Below are 21,789 nucleotides of genomic sequence, written 5' to 3' on the forward strand. Positions count from 1 at the left end.
GTGCAAAAGCCCACGGGCAGCAGCAAGTAGGAGCAGTAGGCGTTGAAATGACAGCGGCGGTGGCCACAAGAAACTATGTTAAGTAATGACAAATTCTGTACGGATGTTAACTTACCGTAAATACTGAGAAAAGAGAACAATTAATTGTATTCAAAATGCAAACACAGAGATTTAGAACCATTATTACGAAGTGGTAGAGAAGGCGGGGAGATGCCCCACTGGATTACAAAAGATAAATGTGGGCTGTCCCTCCACTGGTTTTCTCTATATGGTTTTCTTTCTGCCCAAAGAAGTGGAACATTGGGCTGGTCTTTGAAAGAATCCGCGTTCCCACCACTGATGGAATAAAGATCTTCTCTCTGATTGTCCCCTCCTTCCTCAGTGGCCTAATTGTCTCCTTTATTGGCGTCACCTATCGTGGTCTGGTCAGTCTGTCCACAAAGAGTGCCACAGCCTATCCTATCCAGGTACAAGGCCACGTGTGCAGCCTGTCCAAGGGCCTGACGGCTTGTTCTCAGGAGGCTTTCATGGAATCTGATCAACCCCATGGTCTGTCCACACATTCTTGATGAAGAGCAAGGCTTCTTTCTCGTCTCTCTGCTTTTGGCAAATCCTGAAACTGCACCTGCCCCACTCTAGGTCCTGCTGTGTAGAGCAATGGCTTTAATCTCCTGAGGCCACTCATCTCCACCTCCCTGTCATGCGCATTGGAGCGGTAGGGATGGTGTAGGGTAGGGCTTGTGGCTGTCACACCGAGGGCCTGGAAGCAGCCTGCAGGAGCCGTTGCTGCGTCACATATGCTCTCTCAGCTGCGTGCTTCCCCCTAGTGCGGGTTCCAGCCTAGTGTCAGGTGTCACAGTTAGTTGCCACGTCTCTTTAACTACCTTTAATCTGTAACATTTCCACAGTCTCCGTGTCGTAGGTCTGAAATTTTTGAAGACATCAGCATCTCTTTTTAATTTTCCTTCTAAATAGACATCACTTTTTAAAGGACAGTTTTAGATTCACAGAAAAAATGAGCAGAAAGCACAGACTTCTCATATACCGTCTGCCCCCAGGCCCCCATGCACAGCCTCCCCCACTATCAACACCCTACCCTAGGGCAGTGCATTTGTTACAGCTGATGGACCTACACCGGCACACACCGAAGTCCGTGGAACCCATTAGGGTTCACTCGTGGGCTGTATCTATGTACGTAGCTTATTTTTTTTCTCTCATTAGTCTATCTCTTGTCAGTTTAATTTGCAGGTTCCAGTCACTGAATCTAAGAGAGTAGAGGAAAAAGTTTCTTCGCCCCCTCTGTTTCCCCTGCCCATTCCATAATCACGTGTCCAGGGTGAGCCCCTGCTCTCCACAACATTAACCCTTGTGCTCATTTGCTCAGTCTTGTAATACATGTAACATAATTTGAGAATCTCTTTGCCCATACCACTCTAATGAACAAGGCTACTCACAACGTTTAGGATGTGTTTGCAGCTTTTCCCTTATCTCTACCCGACCCTCAGAGATAATAAAGGTATCGTTGTTTAGTCCGTGTGCCGCACGGCGAGGCTATCCCCATGTTGATAGCCCTGGGCTAGAGTGTGGCCCTGGGGCTCCGATTCAGGCCTGCACTTTTTTTCATCACACGGGGTTCCGCAAAGCCACAAATGAAGTTAAGTGGGCGTAGAGTCAGGAGCAGAAAGCGTGTTTGAGACTGAGATGATGACGTGCAGACAAGCAGGCACATGTATTTGGCCATCCCAGAGACGGCCCTCTTTTCTCTCCTCAGACTAGTCATCAGACATGATGAACTGATCACAAGGGGCAGCCCCTCAAGGGGCTGGAAGGCCAGTGAAAGTTCAGGACAAAGCCCAGACCTGCCGGCCTTCCTCCCCACACCCACTCTAAATACTTTTCATTGGAAGAGAGTATTTTCCGAGACTTGAACAATCAGCAAGCGCTCAGAAATGTTCAACAAAAACTACATTGTTCACCGAGAACTTCGGTCAATGATGCTTTCATTCTTTGGCTGTAATTCCAGTCATCCGAGCTTGCTGACCAAGTGCCGGCTCCGAAATGCTATCTGCAATGGTCCGTTTTGCTGCGGCCGGGTGTCTCTGGGACATTTGACGCTGTCTGGAGGCAACTTCCCCCAGGAGCCCAGCAGGAATCAAGGGCTCTTGAGAGGGAGTCCCGGAGATAGGGCAAGACGGGGGACTGCGGATAAGACACCATCTGCTCTGGATCTGCTCCCCTCCTCCTGCTGGCCACTCTGCTGTCTACCACACAGAAGGGAGTAGCCAAAGGCAACTTTTAAGTGCAAGGTAAGCAGCATTGTTTAGACACCTCTTCCTCCAGCCTTCCTTCACTCCCTTTGCTTCCCGTTGGCAAACTTATCTGTCCCGTTTTTCCCCTCGGAGACTCAAGCACACCCATGGCTCCCACCATCGCCCCCGTGGAGTTATGCTCCGTTGTACGTGGTTATCCCAAGGCGCTCTCGGAGGCGCTGCTCTGGATGTCTCAGTGCCTGCTGCTAGTTACCCCAGTGTAAATCTCAGGGTGTCTACAAGGATGCCCCCGCCCACATCTGCCAGCATTTTCCTGATACGCCCATTCCACTCTCGTTGCTCTCTGATTCTCTATAAAGATAGAATTTAGGGGGCCTGGGTGGGTCCGTTGTTAAGTGTCTGCCTTTGGCTCAGGTCATGATCCCAGGTGAGCCCCACATCCCCTTCACCCTCTCCCTCTGATGCTCCCCCTGCTTATGCCCTCTTTGTGTCAAATAAATAAATAAATAAAATCGTTCAAAAAAATAAAGAGAATTTAGAGATCGTCGGTCTGTCCCTCTCTCCCAATCAGAACCTTCCATCACTGTCACCTCTACTAAATCAGTATTAAAACTGAACTCTTAATTTTGACTCTTGAAGAAACAATATCATTAGTGGTAATAAAAATAATATTACAATTCTCTTAGGGCTCCCTATGTGCTTTGAATAGGGTAACCATATAATTACTGTCTGACTTGGGACACTTTTGAGAGTGAAGAGGGACATTACTATTTATTATACCGAGAGAGCGGGCATAAATAGGGATGGTCCTGGGCAAACAGAGGCATATGTATGGTTTCATAGCTACGAACCAGTTTCTCTCTATTACCTCACATGACAGAGGACTAAGGGAGCTCTCTGTGTCTCTCTTGTAAAGGAACTAATCCCATTCATGAGGGCTCCACCCTCATGACCTAATCACCTCCTGAAGGCCTCACCTCCAAATACAATCTCATTGAGACTTAGGTTGTAATATACACATTTGGGGTGCGGGCAGGGAAACAAATATTCAGTCTATGGCATCTTAGAATAAGGTACTTTAATTATTCCTACTTTACAGATAAGGAAACAAATTACACAAGTTGATACACTACTGATCTTTAAAATCGTGATGCAGGATTTTGTGTATTCATCTGCACTCATCCAGAAAAATGCCAGTCAGTGTTGCAGGAATAATTAAAAGGTGAACTGATTCCACACCCCTGTCCAAATAGACTCCAATACCTATGCATTTCAATTCTCTTTTATTATTGCTTTGCCAATCATCCAGCCTGTGTGTTTTATAGATGATGGAACTGAGGTCCAGAGAGGTGAAATAATTTTCCTGAACACAGCATCCCAGTCATGAAGCTGCAACTAATACATATGGTCTCTTCACTCTACTGGCTCTATTCAAATTCTCAAGAGCAGTTTATGGAAACGATCATCACATTTTATGTGCATAAAGAAATGACAGCTGTGATGTATGTCAAACTACTTGGGACCATTTTTGAGAGATTCCTATCACATTTTTTTTTAAAGATTTTATTTATTTACTTGACAGAGAGACATCTAGAGAGAGAGGGAACACAAGCAGGGGGAATGGGAGAGGAAGAAGCAGGCTTCCAGCGGAGAAGCCTGATATGGGGCTTGATCCCAGAACGCTGGGATCACACCCTGAGCTGAGGGCAGACGCTTAACGACTGCGCCACCCAGGAGCCCCATGAGATTCCTATCACATTTTAACCTGTGAAATGAAGATAAATACTGCAACTGTGATTTAATGTATAGGAAACGAGGCCTCTCAGTAATGGGTCACAGACTCATTCTACACTGGATAACTGTCCCCATGACCTAGAGGACAACAGAAATGATGCAGACCTTCTCAGAACCCTATTTTATTTTATTTTATTTATTTATTTATTTATTTATTTATTTATTTATTTATTTGAGAGGGAACACAGGCAGGGGGAGTGGAAGAGGAAGAAGCAGGCTCCTAGAAGAAGAGCCTGATGTGGGGCTCGATCCCAGAACGCTGGGATCACACCCTGAGCCGAAGGCAGATGCTTAACGACTGAGCCACCCAGGCGCCCTCTCAGAACCCTATTTTAAAACAGAGGTTTGAGGCAAACACGACTCAAGTCCCACTCCTAGGAGAAAATTCCATTGCTGGAAGGGACATTCTTCTGCTGCTCATATTCTTAGTCAGCTTTGCTGTTTCTCAGCTGCATCCTTTTCCTTGTCTGCTACCTACCTCCCCCTTGCCACCATCCTCACAGACGAGACCGCCTCCTTTCCTTTACCCATCTCTCCCCATTCCTGGGGCTATGCTCTATCTCTTGCTGTATTTTCTGTACTGACTCTTTCCTCAAGATGTGCACACCCTCGTGTCAGCTTCTCCCCAGGCACCCCCATCACGCTAGTGCACAAATTTGCTCCATCTCTTCACTGTCAGTGTCCTTTTTAACTCCATTTCTTTGTCTCTGACTTTCTCTTCAACTTCCTGGAATAAGGGTGCTCTGAAAGTACTCCAGCAAACGCTCCATTGGTCTTCTGGTTATTATATCTTGCCATCTAATAAAATATTTCCTTCTTAAACATTTTTAAAAATTGTAAGGTATATATATGTGTATATATACCTTATATATGTATATATAAATGATACGTTATATATATATAAATATACACATATTGTGTGTGTGTATATATATGCTGTCTCTGTATGCACATAGAGAGAGAAAGAATGGGAAAGTGTTAATTTTTTTCCCTTTATCAATCTTGTCTTTTAACTGGACCATTTAGTCCTTTTATATAATGTAATTATTCATTTTTATCTTCCTCAGTGAATATCTACTATCTTATTTTGCCTTTTCTATTTGTCTCATTTGTCTGGCTTTTCTATTTCCTCTCCTTTCTTCCCTTCTTTTGGGTTAGTGGTATATTTGTCTGTCATTCTGCGACAGCTATTAAAGCTGTTCCCAAATAGTTCTCTTGTTCCAGGCACCGAGAAGGATCCTATTTCTCAGTCCCTTGTACTTAAATGTGACCATGGGGCTTTCTCTGGTCAATGAAGTGTGAATAGAAGTGACAAGTGTCCCTTGTAGCAGAAGGTTTTAGAGCTGTCCTGTGGGGTGCTGTGGTTTGTTTGTTTTTTTCTTAAGATTTTATTTATGAACTTAGAGAGAGAGAGAGTGGGTGGAAGGCTGAGGGGGAGGGAGAGAGAGACAATCCCAAGCAGGCTCCACGCTCAGCCTGGAACCCAACTTGGGGCTTGGTCTCACGACCGAGATCGTGACCTGAGCCAAAACCCAGAGCGGGCTGCTTCAGTGACTGAGCCACCTGGGCATCCCAGTGCCACTGTCTTTCCTCTGCCTCTGCAATTATGACAGTGTCTGTCAGGATGAAGCCTGCGTCAGCCTGTTTTTCCAAGTGACTACCGTGGGCAGAGCTGCTTGGCTGGACCAGGACAGACATGCAGCAGAAATGAGAAAGGGCTTGAAACTCCTGGAATTTTGAGTTTGCTTGTTACCGCAGCACAGCCTGGATCCCCCTAACTGACCCACCGTGCGCTTATTCTCTGCTAGTTCGCAATTCATACCCTCTGTTCTTTTCATTGTTACCTTAGAAATTCTCAAATACATAGTAAACATAGAAAAGTCTAATCAATATCTCTTAGTCACCTCTTGAACACTTGGCAATTCACATCATTTCCAAATTATGTTCCTGATATATATTTTAATTTTATTTTCTTAATTCACCAAGACATTATTGCGTTATATAGTGAAAACGTTTTTTTATTTGCCACATATTTATTGTCATCTTTCTTTTCATTATTCCTTCCTGAATTTCAGACTTCCGTTGAGTAGCTTTTCTCTCTAATCTGAAATCCATGCTTAGAGACTTTTTTAGTGGAGGGCTGCTATAGTGGAGTTTAAACTCCATTAGGTTTTGTTTTATTTTATCGTTTTGTCTGCAAATGCCTTATTTTACCTTCATTTTTACGTGACAGGGTGAGTAATTCTAGGTCTGTGTGTTGAGAAATCAGAGCTAGTGTATTCAGTTAAGATTATGACCTGCCGAAGAGGAGACCCAAGCCATTCCCACGGCCAGGTTACCCCCTTAGCATTTCAGCTGTCACTTTGGGGAAGTGAAAAGCCCAGGGCGCAGTTTCAGAACGTGGACACAGAAGCAAAGTCATAAGATTTGTTACTTACAGTTCCCAGAAATGGGGAGATGGAGAGTTGGGGGAAGAGGATGGGTCAATGGCACAGTGAACCAGGGGACGGAGCAGTCCCTCGTCCCTGGTCAGGAGCAAGCAGGAGATAGAGAGCAAGGGAGCAAGCACCTATCCCTTAAAAGGTGGTTGGTGTGGAGGTCGCTAACTTTTCACCTTCTCAGCTAAAGTGGTTATTTTATTTTATTTTATTTTATTTTATTTTATTTTATTTTATTATTTTATTTTTGAGAGGTGGGAGGGAGGGGCAGAGGGAGAGGGACAGAGAATCTTAAGCAGACTCCCGGCTGAGCGAGGAGCCTGATGCTGGGCTGGATCCCAAGACCCCGAGATCATGACCTGAGCTGAAATCAAGAGCTGGATGCCTAACCGACCGAGCCGCCCAGGCGTCCCTCAGAGACTCTCTTACCTGAATAAAGGCAGAGTCTTCTGAGAGTGAGGCTGCCCTAAATCCCCACTGGGGGAGTTTTACAGCCTGGAAGAAGACAGACCATTCACACCTGCATAAACAAACATTATCACACACTGTCTTACTTCACACTTGTTCCCCTAAAAGCTCATTTATCTCTCCTAAAAACACAAAAACAAGACCCCATTTATGTCCTACAGAGCTCCTTTCCCTCGCTTCCTTCCCCTACGAAGTTAATACGGAAACCCTTACCCCCAGCTGTTCAGGGAGCCACGTTTTGGTGCTCCGACACAAGCGTGTGAATAAACATTGTCTGTTTTCCCGTCAATCTGTCTCTCTTTGTCAGTGACTTTGCAGGCTCTCTGACATGAACCTAAGTGGTTAGGTCCGCTCCACAGGATGAGTGCTACGTAAGGCCTAAGAGGCCAAACCTGGGGGCAGGGTAGGGTGTGGGACAAATGATAACAGCACGTAAGTAAAAGCTTACACCATACCACATCTTCCTCAGCCCACTTTCACTTTCTGATTCATACGCGCTAGCAAATAGGCTGACTTCACTAAAGATTTTTTGGATATCATGTGGCAACATAATAAAAACACTTCCCTTTAAAGAATTCTGTTCCTTCCCCGAGGTCCTTCTCTTCTCTCCTCTTCCCCTCCTCAGGGTTTCAAAACTCTCTACTTTTTTCAGTTCAGGTTTTTCGCAAAACAAAATCCTGGGAAGTCCTTTACTTCACCCCTACTTTTTTAGGAAGTCAGAGACGGCTCAGTGTCAATGCAAGAGATTCTCTGGGGAGGAGCTCAGCGCCACCCTACGCGAGCCGTCGCTACAGCTAGCATTTATCACGCTTTCCGGGGACCTCTCCAAGCCCTCTGCCCATCTTACCTTATTTTGTCCTCATAATAAATCTGAGACATACATATCATCATCCCCATTTCAGGGATGAGGAAACTGAGGAACAGGGAAGAAATTCAGTTCTGTAAGTTGCCCAGCTCCTCAGACGTTAAATCAGAATTTGGACTGAGACCATCTAAATCCAGAGAACGGAGGGAATTGTGATTATCCTCACTCCAGAAGAACTGAAATTGTCACCCAGCAAAGACAGGTCTCTTTCTAGGAGGTGTGACGTTGCATAAAATTTCTGGACATGACAGACTCCATCTTGAAGCTCCATTTCCCCTTCTAATGAACTTTTGAACTGGGCAAAAAGACCTTTCAAACTGGGCCAGACTCAGTAATTGTTTTACAAGCTGTTGTGTATAAAGTCAATGGGACACCTGGCACCTGGGTCATAAAACTGCCAGTGTGGCCTTCTGATGACAGATAATTAATTCATGCAGATCAGGAATCGTGTGGTGTGATAACACCAACACATCAGTCAATCCAAGTGTAAATCAGCAGGGCTCGATCTGTCAGGACTTCGCCTCCCTGACTCAGGTCGGGTTCTTGCCCCCTCTCCATCTTTCTCCCCAACACACTGTTCTTCCTGTGCGGGAGGACACTTCTCTGGGCATTCTGGAATCTGCGTTCCAAAAAACGCAATCCTGAGACTCCCCAGTAAGGGCTCTTGTTCTGTTTCAGTTTTGCCTCTGTTTCTTGGTCGACAGAGGGAATTTTGCTGTGAAAAAATACGGTGATCTCTATTTTTTCTCCGAAAGGGATTTGGGTGTTTTGTTTTGTTTTTTGTTTTTTAAGTAGGTTCCACACTTAACATGGGGCTCAACTCTGCAACCAGGAGATCAGGAGTCCCACGCTCTAGTGACTGAGCCAGGCTGACATCCCTTGGGGGTTTGGTTTGGCTTTAGTTCCTCTCCTCAACTCTGATGTTCCAGGAGCGGTTGCCGCAGCCGAGAACGGCCGCACACCCGCCACCCACACCCAGGAGAGCTGAAGTGGCCAGCACTGGGCGAGGTCACAAGTCTCTTCCACCGCCCTGCCTGGGAACTGCCCCCCCCCCAGACCCCAGATCCACGCGGCCGTCCAGCGGCTGGCAGCTGGAACTTCACTCCCCTCCCCACAGAAGAGGTGCTGTTGGAATTCCAGCCGGGACTCCTGGGGAGAGAGAGGACCTCCCTTTCTCTGCTGCTCTGGTGATCACAAGTTTATGTATCCTTTGCGAACCACCAAGCACTATCTGGTGCCAATGGCCCCCTGCGATTATGAGGACTTTGCTGGGGTTCCGGCATCAGCACTATAGTGGCTTTCTGTGCTGCTGCTTGTGAGCCAGCAGACAGATGAGATTCACGTGGTACGGTTCCTATGGGCCAAGACTCCCTTCCCAGCAGTCCTGAAAAAGAGTGGCGTGGATGATTCCCTACAATGTCTCTTCCTCACGAGGTCCTTGGTTCCCTCTAAAGTGAAACCAAGATGCTCCTCCCACCTATCTTTCCTTGGAGGCCAAGCCCCTTTGTAATCCGTATAAGAATCCAGGGATCACAGAGACTGGTCTTCTGCTCTGTCCTAGAGACCAAGCTAGAGACCCAGGTCAGTGGCTGAAGAGGTGGTCTCAGGGACTTCTGCTTATGCGTTGGATTGGAGGGACCAGGGTGGGTGAGGTTAGCACCTGAGAAAGCTTGGGCCAGGCCAATATGGGGATGGAGCGTGTGGGCTGCAGGGAACCAGTGGTGCTGGGGGAGGGAAGCATCGCTCTTGGTAATACAACGGCATCCCCTTATGATGCTGGTGTTAGGCACTGGGCTGTTTCCCTTGTGTTGGAGGACAATAGGCCTCTGTCTGTCACCATCCTGGAGGTCCTGGTGGTATTTTAGGGATGCAGTTCAGCTCGGGTTTATTCAAAAGGATTTTCTAATTAGCCCCTTGAGCATTGGGTATAAATGTATTTATTTTTCAAATGTACTTTATTTATTTATTTATTTATTTATTTATTTATTATTGTTCGATTGTTTTAAAGTTTTTAAAAAAATTTATCTGACAGAGAGCGATAGGAAGCACAAGCAGGGGGAGCAGCAGAGGGAGAGGGAGAAGCAGGCTCCCCGCTGAGCAGGGAGCCTGATGCGGGACTCGATCCCAGGACCTGGGGATCGTGACCTGAGCCCTAAGCCAGACACTTAACAGACTGAGCCAGCCAGGCGCCCCCCTCAAATGTATTTTAAATTTTAAAAATCTCTAGTACTGACACAGGACTGTAGGATTTTAGTTCCCTGTCAAGGTCACCCCCCAGAGGCGAAGACCCCCTCTCTCTAGCTAGTGGGAGTTAAATGCTCTTCGAGAGGACTGTGTGAGTGTCTCAGTACTTGGGAAATTGTGCAGGAGGAGGGGTATCTTTCCGCTGACCCAAAGGGAGACTGTGAGCCGGGGAGGCCACAGCTAGAGCCGGGGAGGCCACAGCTAGAGCCGGGGTCCTTTCTAAGGCAATGCTTTTTCCCTTCTCTCCCTTTCCCGGCTAGGCTCTTCTGGAGCAGCGAGACCACTATGGCTCAGAAGTTCTTCATCCTGTTCCCACTACTGGTCCTGGTGCTGCTGGCGCTGGGCTGTGTCCAGCCGTCTCTGGGCAAGGAGTCCCAGGCTGAGAAGTTCCAGCGGCAGCACATGGACTCGAACACCTCCACCGTGGGCTCCAGCTACTGCAACCAAATGATGAAGCGCCGGAACATGACAGCCGGGTGGTGCAAGCCGGTGAACACCTTTGTGCACGAGCCTCTGCCCGACGTCCAGGCCGTCTGCCTCCAGGGAAATGTCACCTGCAAGAACGGGCAACCCAACTGCCACCAGAGCAGCTCCAGGATGCACATCACCGACTGCCGCCTGAAGCGTGGCTCCAAGTACCCGAAATGCGAGTACCAGATGGAGCAGCAAGAGAAATCCATCATCGTGGCCTGTGGGGGGAACCCGTATGTGCCGGTCCACTTCGACGCTTCCGTGTAGGGCTCCCCCTGAGGCCAGATCAGCGAGAGGCCCCCGTCCCCATGGTGGCCCCTGCTGCTCCCCTCTCCCTTCCTTGCTCGGAGGGAAACAACTCCGGTGAGGGCTCCTATCCAAAACACATGCTTCCCTGCCCAGGGCTCGCCCGGCGTGGTTTGGGGGGTAAGGTGGGCCCCGTGTGAACCACTTCACTGCTTCTTCCAATAAAACATACTTGCAACCACCTGGATTTCCGGGGCTGTCACCATCTTGGTAATGTCCGTGTGATTGCTTTCCTGCGGGGATGAGGACTGTAAACCTGGCTCGCCGTGGTAAGCCCCGGGTAGAATCCTTCCATTGGAAAGTCAGAACCTCCAATTTAGGAGCTAGAGGAGACTGTAGAGATGATTAAATCGAAGGAGAATAAGTAGATTTTGGCTTGTGTATCCACTTCAGTGGGAAGGGCCTGCTTAGAATGCTGTAGAAAAAATTCTAATAAGGGATGTGGTTGAACAGTAGCCTCTGTCGAAGGCAGGATAGAGGTAAAGGTGTGTGTGCCACTTGCCATCCCTGACCTAACGTAATCCCCACTTTTATAGAGGAGCAGCCTGGATCTCAGAAAGGGTAAGTGGCTTGCTCATGGCTGCTGCTGGTTAGCGGCACAGCTGGGCCTAGACCCTGGGTCTCCTGGCTTCCAGTCCTTGTTCTTTCTGCCACCAGAGTGGACTCAGGAAGACTATCCTGCAGTCTCCCTTTTCCTAAGTGCGGTGGAGGAAGGCACCTGGGTGGCTCAGGGGGTGAAGGGGCCTACTCTCGATTTCAGCTCAGGTCTCCATCGCAGGGTCTCAGGGTCATGAGTTCCAGCCCTGTGTTAGTCTCCACTGGAGGCATGAAGCTTACTTTGGAAAAAAAAAAAAAAAACAATTAACAAACAAGCAAAACACCCCAAAGTGCTGAGGAAGGGGCGAGGGCTCTCCCTGCGCTCGCTGGTTGCTCTCTCTCAGGTTTCCAGGACACCGGGTCTGTGAGTGCTCCGTGCCTGGCCCCGCTTCTATACAGCCCTGGAAAATGCTTAGACTCTGTTTCTGTCATGACTCCATCATCTCATTGGACGCCCTGTTCACAGTTGGTTCTGGCTCCTAGAACTAGAGAAAGGCCCTGCTTCCACCGAGTCTGACCAGTTCTGTCATTGTCCTTGCGTACAACGTTCATAAATGTCGGAAGAGACTGTGTTTCTCTTAAGTGAAGCGAACCTTTCGCTTCTGTAGAGGGGAGAGGGGCTTTGGGTGACGGGGGCCAGACATCCCTGCACTTCTGTGGTGATGGGGATCTCAGCCCTTACGAGCAGTGAGGATGGAGAAGGAAACTTGGAGTTTCTCGATAGGTGCCTTGAGCCAGAATTTGTCTTAAGTTCATCTCACCCTTTTCCCAAACCCAAACCTCCTCGTTTCCCTCTTGCTGGTGCTAAGAGCACACATTCCTGGAGCTTTTAAGAATACTCACTTGGGGTTTTGCTGCTTCTCTATGTGCACAGTCACCAGCTCTGGCTTCTGACTCCCTGCAAGTTCTGGGCCTGGGACTGCTGGGGGCTTCTGTCTGAGGAAGAAAGTGATAGGTGGTGACAGTGATCCAGACCAGCCGTTGGGGAAGAAAAGTGTCCTGGAGAGGGTCAGGCCCAATCAAGGAGAGAAACACCTCAAATACTCTGGTGACAAATTGGAGTTTTCTGTTCAGTGGGGAGACTATTGCTACCTCACAAAGAAAGGAGTACTAACCCCTTTCAGGAAACTAATCCAGGCAGATTAATTTTAAATTTGAGGTGCTAACATATTACGGCGCGTATCTGCTTGAAGGCAGAAATGGACATATCCAGTGATTCTTTTAAAAAGGATAATGCTGGGGCGCCTGGGTGGCTCAGCTGTTAAGCGTCTGCCTTCGGCTCAGGGCGTGATCCCGGCGTTCCGGGATCAAGCCCCACATCAGGCTCCTCCGCTATGAGCCTGCTTCTTCCTCTCCCACTCCCCCTGTTGTGTTCCCTCTCTCGCTGGCTGTCTCTGTCTCTGTCGAATAAATAAATAAAATCTTTAAAAAAAAAAAAAGGATAATGCTACTTTCCAGAAAATTCTTCAAAACAAACAAGCTTCAGGAATTCTGCATTCTCGGTGGACAGGTAAGCCCATCTCCATGTCCCAGCTTCTCCTTACTCCTACAGCTTCAAGTGTCCCTTCAAATGGTCAATGCTTCAAGAAAGTGCAATAAGAAATAACTCTTGGGGGGCACCTGGGTGGCTCAGTCGTTAAACGTCTGCCTTCGGCTCAGGGCATGATCCCAGGGTCCTGGGATGGAGCCCCACATTGGGCTCCTCCGCTGGGAGCCTGCTTCTTCGTCTCCCACTCCCCCGGCTTGTGTTCCCTCTCTCCCTGGCTCTCTCTCTCTCTGTCAAATAAATATATAAATATATAAAATCTTTAAAAAAAAGAAAAAGAAAAAAAGAAATAACTCTTGGGTTCTATACTTGAGCGAGAGGCTCACTGACAGAATTGTACAACCATTATCACAACCAGGACACACAATAGTTCTATCACTCTCATTTCCCCTTGTGCAATCTTTTATAGTCAAACACTTCCCACCCACCCCCAACACCTGGGAACCACTGATCTATTCTCTGTCACTATTGTTCTGTCTTTCCAAACTATCATACAGATAGAATTGCACAGTATGGAACTTTCCAAGACCAGCTTCTTTACTCAAAGTAATGCCTTTGAAATTCATCCAAGTTGTTGTGTGGCTCCATAGTTCATTCATTTTTATTGCTCGGTAGTGTTCTAGTGCATGGATGTTCCACAGCTTGTCTGTCCCTTCACCTACCGGAGGACATTTGTATTGATTCCATTTTGGGTGATTATGAAGACAGCTGCTTTAAACATCTGTGTACATATTTTTGTTGAATTGGTGGAAGAACAGACACACAGATCAACAGAATGATATCAGGAACCCAGAAACAGGCCCACACAAATATGATCAATTTTTTTTTTAAGAATTATTTATTTATTTGTCAGAGAGAGAGCAAGCCAGCACGAGCAGGGAGAGCATCAGGCAGAGGGAGAAGCAGATTCCCTGCTGAGCAAGGAGCCCAGTGTGGGACTCGATCCCAGGACCCTGGGATCATGACTTGAGCCAAAGCAGACACTTAAGTGACTGAACCACCCAGGAGTCCCCGATCAAATGGTTTTTTGACAAAGGTGCAAAGCAATTTTAGGCAGAAAAGAAGGTAATTGAACATAAACAAACAAACAAACCCATGCAACCCCCTTCCCCAAACTTTCAAACCTTAAATGTTCCTTCTCTTGCCCTCTCTTTTTAAACATTTGTTTAAACTCAAATTAGCTAACGTATAGTTATTAGTTTCAGGGGTAGAATGCAGTGATTCGTCAGTTGCATGTAACACCCAGTGCTCATCACATCACGTGCCCTCCTTAATGCCCATCACCCAGTTACCCCATCCCCCACCCACCTCCCTCCATCAACCCTCAGTTTGTTCCTTATAGTTAAGTCTCTTATGGTTGCCTCCCTCTCTGTTTTTATCTTATTTCCTTCTCTTCCCCTACGTTCATCTGTTTTGTTCCTTAAATTCCACATACGAGTGAAATCATATGGTATTTATCTTTCTCTGACTTATTTCACTTTGTATAATACCCTCTAGTTCCATCCATGTTGATGCAAATGGAAGATTTCATTCTTTTTGATCCCCTGCCCACTCTTTTCACAGAGGCAGTTCTGTACCACTGGAGAGACCTATGATGTGCTTCTTAGTCCTGGACCCACCAGCTGGATCTGCTCTCATCTAGAGAGTGAGTAAGTGGTAGCCTTGAGGTTGGGACAGGGTAGGCAGTGAAAGCAGAGGAAGTTAGAAGAAGGAAGGTAGAGGGGGTTGCCTGGGTGGCTCAGCCGGTTAAGAGGCCTACTCTTGATTTTAGTGCAGGTCATGATCTCAAGGTCCTGGGATCCAGCCTTGTGTTGGGCTCCGTGCTCAGCACAAAGCCTGCTTGGGAATCTCTCTCTCCCCCTCTGCCCCTCCCCCTGCTTGCATGTGCTCTCTCTTTCTCTAAAATAAATAAATAAATCTTTTTAAAAAAGTAAGGCAGAGGAAATTATGGATCTGGCATCAAGGAAGTAGGTCTGGAGAGACTTGGAGGAAAAAAAGGATGAGAAAACAAGATCAGAAAGCATGGCATAGTTGGGTGCATAGTTCCCTTGGTTCTGTTGACTTCCAGTTCTGGAAAGTTCACTGATCAAAACACTCAAGAGTACAAGGAAAATCTATCTTTTTCTTACAGGAACTATAGCTTCACTTTTCCAGAATGCTACCTTCCTCTCTTGGGCTTTGAGAAATGCTGGGTCCACTCTATGGCTTTTAAAGAAGTGATTAAGTTAAAATGAGGCCCTTAGGGGGAGCTCTACTCCAATGTGACTGGTGTGCTTACAAGAAGAGGAAATGGGAACACACAGAGATGTGTCAGGGGCACATGAGCAGAGAAAAGACCCTGTAACGACGCAGCAGGACGGCAGCCTTCTTCAAGCCATAGAAAGAGGCTCAGAAGAAACCAAACTTGCCAAAGTCATGATTTTGGACTTCCGGCCTCCAGAACTGTGAGAAAACACATTTCCGTTGCTTAAGCCACTCGGTCTGTGGTAGTTGTTATGGTGGCCTTAGCAAACTGACACACCCTGTCACCGGTTCTTCCAGTCCTCTTGAATTACATCCTTCATTTCTGGGATCAGCGCTCCGTGAGCCACTGTGACATCCCCCGGTCGCTGACACAGCTCATGCCCCCCTACGTCCTGGACTAGAGCCCTGGAGCTTGGTGTTAGTGAGGGCAGAAGGGACGGCTCCACGCTTTCCCTCTTCATCCCGGGAATGGGAACAGATGGAGGAGGTTCACTTTGATTCTGCCGAGGTGTCACAGTTTGGGATAGCACACCCGGAACCCCCTCAGTACTAAAAATCCCCAAATGTGCCAAGAGAATTTAAAGCAGAGAGCCATGCTATGGTCATGGGTCTAAAGACTCAATATCATGAAGACGTGGATTCTCCCCAAATTGATCTGTAGATTCCCTCAATCCTAATCAAAAGCCCTAGAGGATAAGCTGATTCTAAAATTCATATGAAAATGCAAAGAACCTAGAATGGCCAAAAGAACTTTTTTTAAGGTAATATTTTTAAGTAATCTCTACATCCAAGGCAGGGGTCAAACTAACAACCACAAGATCAAAAGTCGCATACTCACCCCACTGAGCAAGCCTAGCACCCCTAGACTAGCCAAAACAACAACAACAACCTACAACTTTAAAAAGAGCAAAGTTGAAAGGCTAACGCCACTTGGTTTCGAAACTTACTACGAAGTTGTGGGTTGGGGACAGTAAATTCGGGAGGGAGAGGTTCTAAAGTAGTATGAAGAAAATTTGAGGGAAGAATGGATACCTTTATGGTCTTGATTATGGTGGTGGTTTCATGAGTATACACATATGTCAAAACTTACCGGATTGTATTCTTTACATATATGTGGTGCCGTGTGTGTCAGCTCTATGTCAATAAAGCTATAAACACCATTGGGTTTAAAAGAAGTGTCAAGAGAATGAAGAGGCAAGCTACTAACTGGACAATATTTGCAAATTCGATGTCTGATTTTGAAATACGTATCCAGAACACATAAATCTCAAAACTCAAAATTTTATTTTTTAATTTAAATTTATTTTATTTAAATTCAATTAATTAATATAGAGAGTATTATTAGTTTCAGAGGTAGGGTTCAGTTGTATATAACACCAGGGTTCAGTTGTATATAACACCAGGTGCCTTCCTTAATGTCCATCATCTAGTTACCCCATTGCCCCACCCCCACTCCTCCAGCAACCCTTAGTTTCCTATGGTTAAGAGTCTCTCACGGTTTGTTTCCCTCTATGAGTTCATCTTGTTTTCTTTTTCCTTCCTTTCCCCTATGCTCCTCTGTTTTGTTTCTTAAATTACACATATGAGTGAAATCATATAATAACTGTCTTTCTCTGATTGACTTATTTTGCTTAGCAAAATACCCTCTAGTTCCATCCACATCTTTGCAAATGGCAAGATTTTTTTTTTTTGATTACTGAGTAATATTCCATTGTATATGTAGACCACATCTTCTTTATACATTCACCTGTCCATGGACATCTGGGCTCTTTCCATAGTTTGGCTACTGTGGTTGCTAGAAGAATGTCACTCTGCCTGTGTCAAGACTTGTCAGTGGGCTGGAGTAGTAAGGAAACTTAGTTTCTCTTTTGTTTCCCCCACCATAAATGTGTTTGCCAACCTGGAAGTTCCCTGAACCCGGTACTTTTGGGAATTTTATAGTGGCTACCTCACATAGGCAGGATCAATTATTACCTCCATATCCAGCCCCTCTCCCCTCCCTCGAGGAGGGGGGTGAGGCTGAAATTGCCAAGCTTTTCATCTTGGCTACATCTTTTGGTGATCGGCCCCATCCAGGGACCACTCAGGAGGCTGCCAAGAGTTGCTTTCTTAGAACAAAAGATGTTCTCAGCGCTCTTATCACTTAGGGATTTACAAGGGTTGCAGGAGCCCTGTGCCAGGAATCAGAGGCAGAAATCAACGTATATTTTCTACTCTATCACAGGAATCCAGTCATTGATTTTTTTTTTTAAGCTCCCAGGTGAATTTCATATGCAACCAGAGTTGAGAGCTGCTGGAACATCTGCTCAATTTCTTTCTAAGCTTTGCTACATTCGGATCATTCTGTGGTGACCGTGAGGTCACTGACGCTAATTTAGGGATATACCGAAATGATTATCCGATTTAGTCAATTATCTTGACTCTCCCACGATACATGATTGCACGCAGCAAATAGCGCACAGCTGACCAAGACCACCCTGGTCTGGTCCGTTAGTTTAGAACAAACACCTCTGGGCAGAAAAGATTTTCCCCAAGTTATCCTCATGCTTACTCCCTCCCACAATTTCTTTAAGGTAGGAGTTCCCTAATGTATAAATAACCGTAGTTGAGCAATGGTTGAGTAAGAGTGAGTAACTGAGAGGTTGGATGAAAGGCAAGTCAGCCTTTTACTAGGTTACCTTCTCCAAGAATGTCCTGAACGTCCAGGTAATGTGTAGAGAGTAGAGAAGCCCATCGGGATCACTGATCAGCTCGACGCTGCCATCAGAAGACCCCTTTCCCTGAGGATGGTGCCACCCCTACACGGGTCACACCGCACGTGCACACGGACGCTTGTGTCCGCTGCCCCCGGACCGGGCTTGAATGCTTTGAAACTATGCGATGTAAATGCCGCGCTGCTCAACGATGAACACTACCGAAAGCCGCTCTAGACGGGAGGACTCAAGTCCCACCAGAGAAGTTCCCCTACTGGGTACCCGCTTCCTCAGTGCCGAGTGGTCCTGGCCTTCGTATGTCCTCCCACGGGGAGGGGCCTTGAGTGCTCAGCAGCCTTGGAATCCGCGCTCCTGGAACCTGACACTTCATATTTCTGTCTTTGTTTCTAAGACATGACACACATATGTGGCATAAAGGAACGTGAGTCCCATCAGCACACCTGTTCAAGGAATGGTTTGGTTTGGAAAGAACCATCTGCAGTGCAGATAACTGACACACTCAGAACTACTTTAGTAGGTGGCCTTTCTGATAGGAATTATGTTTGGCTGCTACTCGAAGACAGATCGGCCTACAGAGCACTTTGACTTCCGCTGGCCTGCTAACCCCACGAGTCTAGAAGTTGAGAAAGAAAGGGAAAGGTATGAAGGATTAGCCGACTATGCCACCCCCAAATATGCCTTTTTGGCAAAAGAATTCTGTTAAGCTGTTTATTGTGAGGAAATGCAGACCAGGAGAAGTTCTGAAAGCAGAGGAGAGGTTACCCTTCTGTAGGGGAAATTTACATCCGAAACGGGGCCTGTGCACGGAAGTGAGCCATTATGGGGGTCACTTTCATCTGAGAGAGTCATCTGCATGGCAGGGCGAATTTCCTTTCTGAAACAATTCCTCTTCCCACCTTCCTCTGAATTGCCCCCACCCCCACCCCCTTTAATAGCCCTAGACCTGTATCTTTTACTTAGGCTGGAATAGTCCATAAGCCTCAGTTGGCTAGTTGCTATTTATTCTCATATTTTTGTGGGGTTCTCATATGTATGTACATATTAAAATAGTTTTTGTCCTATTAAGCTGATTTTTTATTAGGGGGTGGGGGTTTTCAACCAAAAACCTAAAATGGTAGAGGAAAAATTATTTTTCATCCCCTGAACCAGGGCCTAAAGTCTTAGTCCCAGCCAAATTCTTTTTTTAAAGATTTTATTTATTTATTTGAGAGAGACAGAGGGAGAAAGCGAGCGGGTACCCAAGAGGGCAGGAGGGGCAGAGGGAGAGGGAAAAGCAGGTTCTCCTCTAAGCAGGGAGCAAGAAGGGGCTCGAAGCCAAGATCCTGAGATCATGACCGGAGTCCAAGGCAGAGGCTTAACAGCTTAACCCACTGAGACACCCAGGTGCCCCCCAGGCAATTTCTTAATCTCTGTCTCTCAGGGTCTAAATCAATTACGTGTTCCAAAACACCACTACTTCTGTGATATTTCAGTATTCGGGAAGGCAAGAATGCTTTCAGTTTCCTAGTGGTTTTTTTTCTTTCTGATCTATGCTTTCTCTTCCTGCATTCCAATAGATCATGGGAGAGGTGACTCTAAGGGGACAGTGGATTATTATCCCTACTACTACTCGTATTTAAAACATTATCTGATGAGATATGGAAACCAACAGTAGAGACGCAGGATACCTCAGTTATGTGTCAGAACCTGTGTGTGAAAGTACTTTGCACACTCCATGAGGTAGCTGTGCCACCGCCAAATACACACAGACCATGGTTTCAAGGGAGATATGTCGAAGCCATGAGCCGAGATTGAAGGCATGGACACTCTTGCCCCAAAGTCCCAGGGACACAGGGGTGGGGGAAGTGGCAGAAGCCGTGGATTGAGGAATAACCTCAAAGGTCACCTAGGGCCCAACTAGTTCCCCTGAGAATGCTGGCAAATGCGATCTAGATGGCCCCAGGCCGGCAATGACGTGCAAGCGATCCCAAACACACACACTAAAGGTCATTACGACGCAGCAGAAAGTGATTTTATTGCTGTGAACACAATGCAACAAAGCTTGGCAGAAATTCCAAGGCTAAAAATATGGGGCCTGGGTCTTTCTTTGTCCTTTTCCCTAGTGCCTTCCTTCAAATCACAAAAAGCTCCAAGGCAGAAAAGAATCCTGTTTGCTTTTTCCCAGCTGTGGTCTTGCATCTTGGCCCTGTAATTCTCCGACTCCCCTCCTTCTGTGTTCTTTTTTTTAAGGATTTATGTATTTATATAAGAGACAGAGAGCATGAGAGAGAGAGAGAGAGCAAAAACAGGGTGAAGAGCAGAGGAAGAAGGCGACTCTCCGCAGAACATGGAGCACGAAACAGGGCCCGATCCTGGGACTCCGGGCCCAGGACCAGAGTCCAAGATAGATGCTTAACCAGGAGTCACCCAGGTGCCCCCGTCCTTCTTTCTTCACTGGAACCACGGAAATCAACAAAGGACAAAAAAGCAGAGAGATCATAAGAGAAGCTGCACCAAGTGAGAGGGAAAGTAATGGAAACCTTAGTCTTAATCTAAGTGTACGGGAACCAGAGGATAGGGAACGTCATCCGGCTGAGGACGGTCGCAGGCAACAGTGTAGAAATCGTACTGGGGAATAGTGCTGTAGCGGCAGTCGCCGTCCGTATCTCTGATGAGTTTGCAGTAAGTCTTGCCAATAGGATTTGCACTCTGGTGGCAGTTATTCTGGCCATTCCTGCAGACCCTATTGGGCAAAAGACAGGTAGCAGCCACGTTGTGGAAGGAGTCGTGCAGAAAGGTGTTTTGATCCTTACATTTCTTAGGACGAGGCCTTTCACTCCTACATTGGAGAGGACCTGATCTTGTATTTGATGTTTCAAACCTCTGGCTCACAAAGCTGTTTTGTCCCTGATATTTCTCCAAAAGACTATTGACACGAGGCATTTCATTGTTGCATTGGACAGGACCTGGTCTTACATGTGATATTTCAAACTTTTGAGCCCTGGTGAGGAGTTGAGCCCAAGCACCAAGTGGATGCACCGACCCCATGATCCCAGCAGCAACAGGAGGAGAGGAAAGGGTCCCAGAAGATCCAGCATCATCTCTCCTGTGCAGGAAGAGGGAAGAAAATGAGAGAAGGACAGTAATAGAAGCCATAAGAGCAAAATTATTACCCACAACCATTTAGACCTTTAGTGTGTCTTTTAAGATTTCATTGGTCCTTTTTTTTGTTTTTTAAACCATCTTCTTTCTGACTTGAGTCTCACAATTCTCTGAAGGACCCGAAGCCCAGGGAGGAGGAATGTGAGGTAAGATGACTGTTCCTCCGACTGGCAGATCCCATTCTTCTCTTTGTCCTGTACTTACTGGTCCAGAACCTCGTCTCTTCCCTCCTCCCTCCGGGAATATTTCTCCCCCATCTATTTGACCTGGACCTTCTGGCCATCTTCACGGCTCTACCCTCCCCAGCCCCCAGGCTTCTGCTCTTACCAGGTCTCCGTGCTGGGGCTCCCGCTGAGAACAGAGGCAGTGCTGAGTGCCAGGCTCAGAGGCTTTGGTCTGCTGTTCCTCTGCCAGGTAGGCCAGCGCCGCGTGCGTGCAGCAGGGAAGGGTTCCGAGCCCCAGGACAGAGGACAGGGAACCTAGTGCTTGGAAGGTGCACTGCTCGTGCCTGGTGTGGATGAGACCCACGCTCTCCAATCACTGTTTAAAGCCAGTGTCACTGCAGTTACAGGAAGAGCAAGGCTACTCCTAGAAACAACGTGACTTACATAATTTTGAGGAAGTACTGACTTCCTGATATGGGTGGAGAGCTTCCTTCCTGGTCTGAAGCTTCAGTGTGTTGGAGCTCTAT

At 46.9% G+C, this 21,789-nt stretch overlaps 2 protein-coding genes across 3 annotated transcripts; one reads left to right on the top strand and one right to left on the bottom strand.

Annotated features, from left to right (window-relative positions):
* The first annotated feature begins 8,803 nt into the window (after positions 1-8,803).
* RNASE1 (ribonuclease A family member 1, pancreatic) lies at positions 8,804-11,037 on the top strand. 2 transcript variants are annotated; one of them, XM_008711105.2, is made up of 2 exons: positions 8,804-9,022; positions 10,340-11,037. In XM_008711105.2, exon 2 carries the CDS (start codon positions 10,365-10,367, stop codon positions 10,815-10,817), a length of 453 nt encoding a protein of 150 aa, XP_008709327.2. In that variant the 5' UTR covers positions 8,804-9,022; positions 10,340-10,364; the 3' UTR covers positions 10,818-11,037. The 2 variants fall into 2 exon arrangements, with proteins under 2 accessions (XP_008709327.2, XP_008709328.1); XM_008711106.2 differs by lacking the exon at positions 8,804-9,022 and adding an exon at positions 9,279-9,416.
* Positions 11,038-19,950: 8,913 nt separating this feature from the next.
* Positions 19,951-21,688, bottom strand: RNASE6 (ribonuclease A family member k6). The gene is made up of 2 exons (XM_008711104.2): positions 21,426-21,688; positions 19,951-21,042 (listed from the first exon to the last, which is right to left on the bottom strand). Exon 2 carries the CDS (start codon positions 20,982-20,984, stop codon positions 20,484-20,486), a length of 501 nt encoding a protein of 166 aa, XP_008709326.2. The 5' UTR covers positions 20,985-21,042; positions 21,426-21,688; the 3' UTR covers positions 19,951-20,483.
* Positions 21,689-21,789: the final 101 nt, after the last annotated feature.

This window comes from Ursus maritimus, unplaced genomic scaffold (assembly GCF_017311325.1).
Source record: "Ursus maritimus isolate PB19 unplaced genomic scaffold, ASM1731132v1 scaffold_36, whole genome shotgun sequence".
Lineage (NCBI taxonomy): Eukaryota > Metazoa > Chordata > Mammalia > Carnivora > Ursidae > Ursus > Ursus maritimus.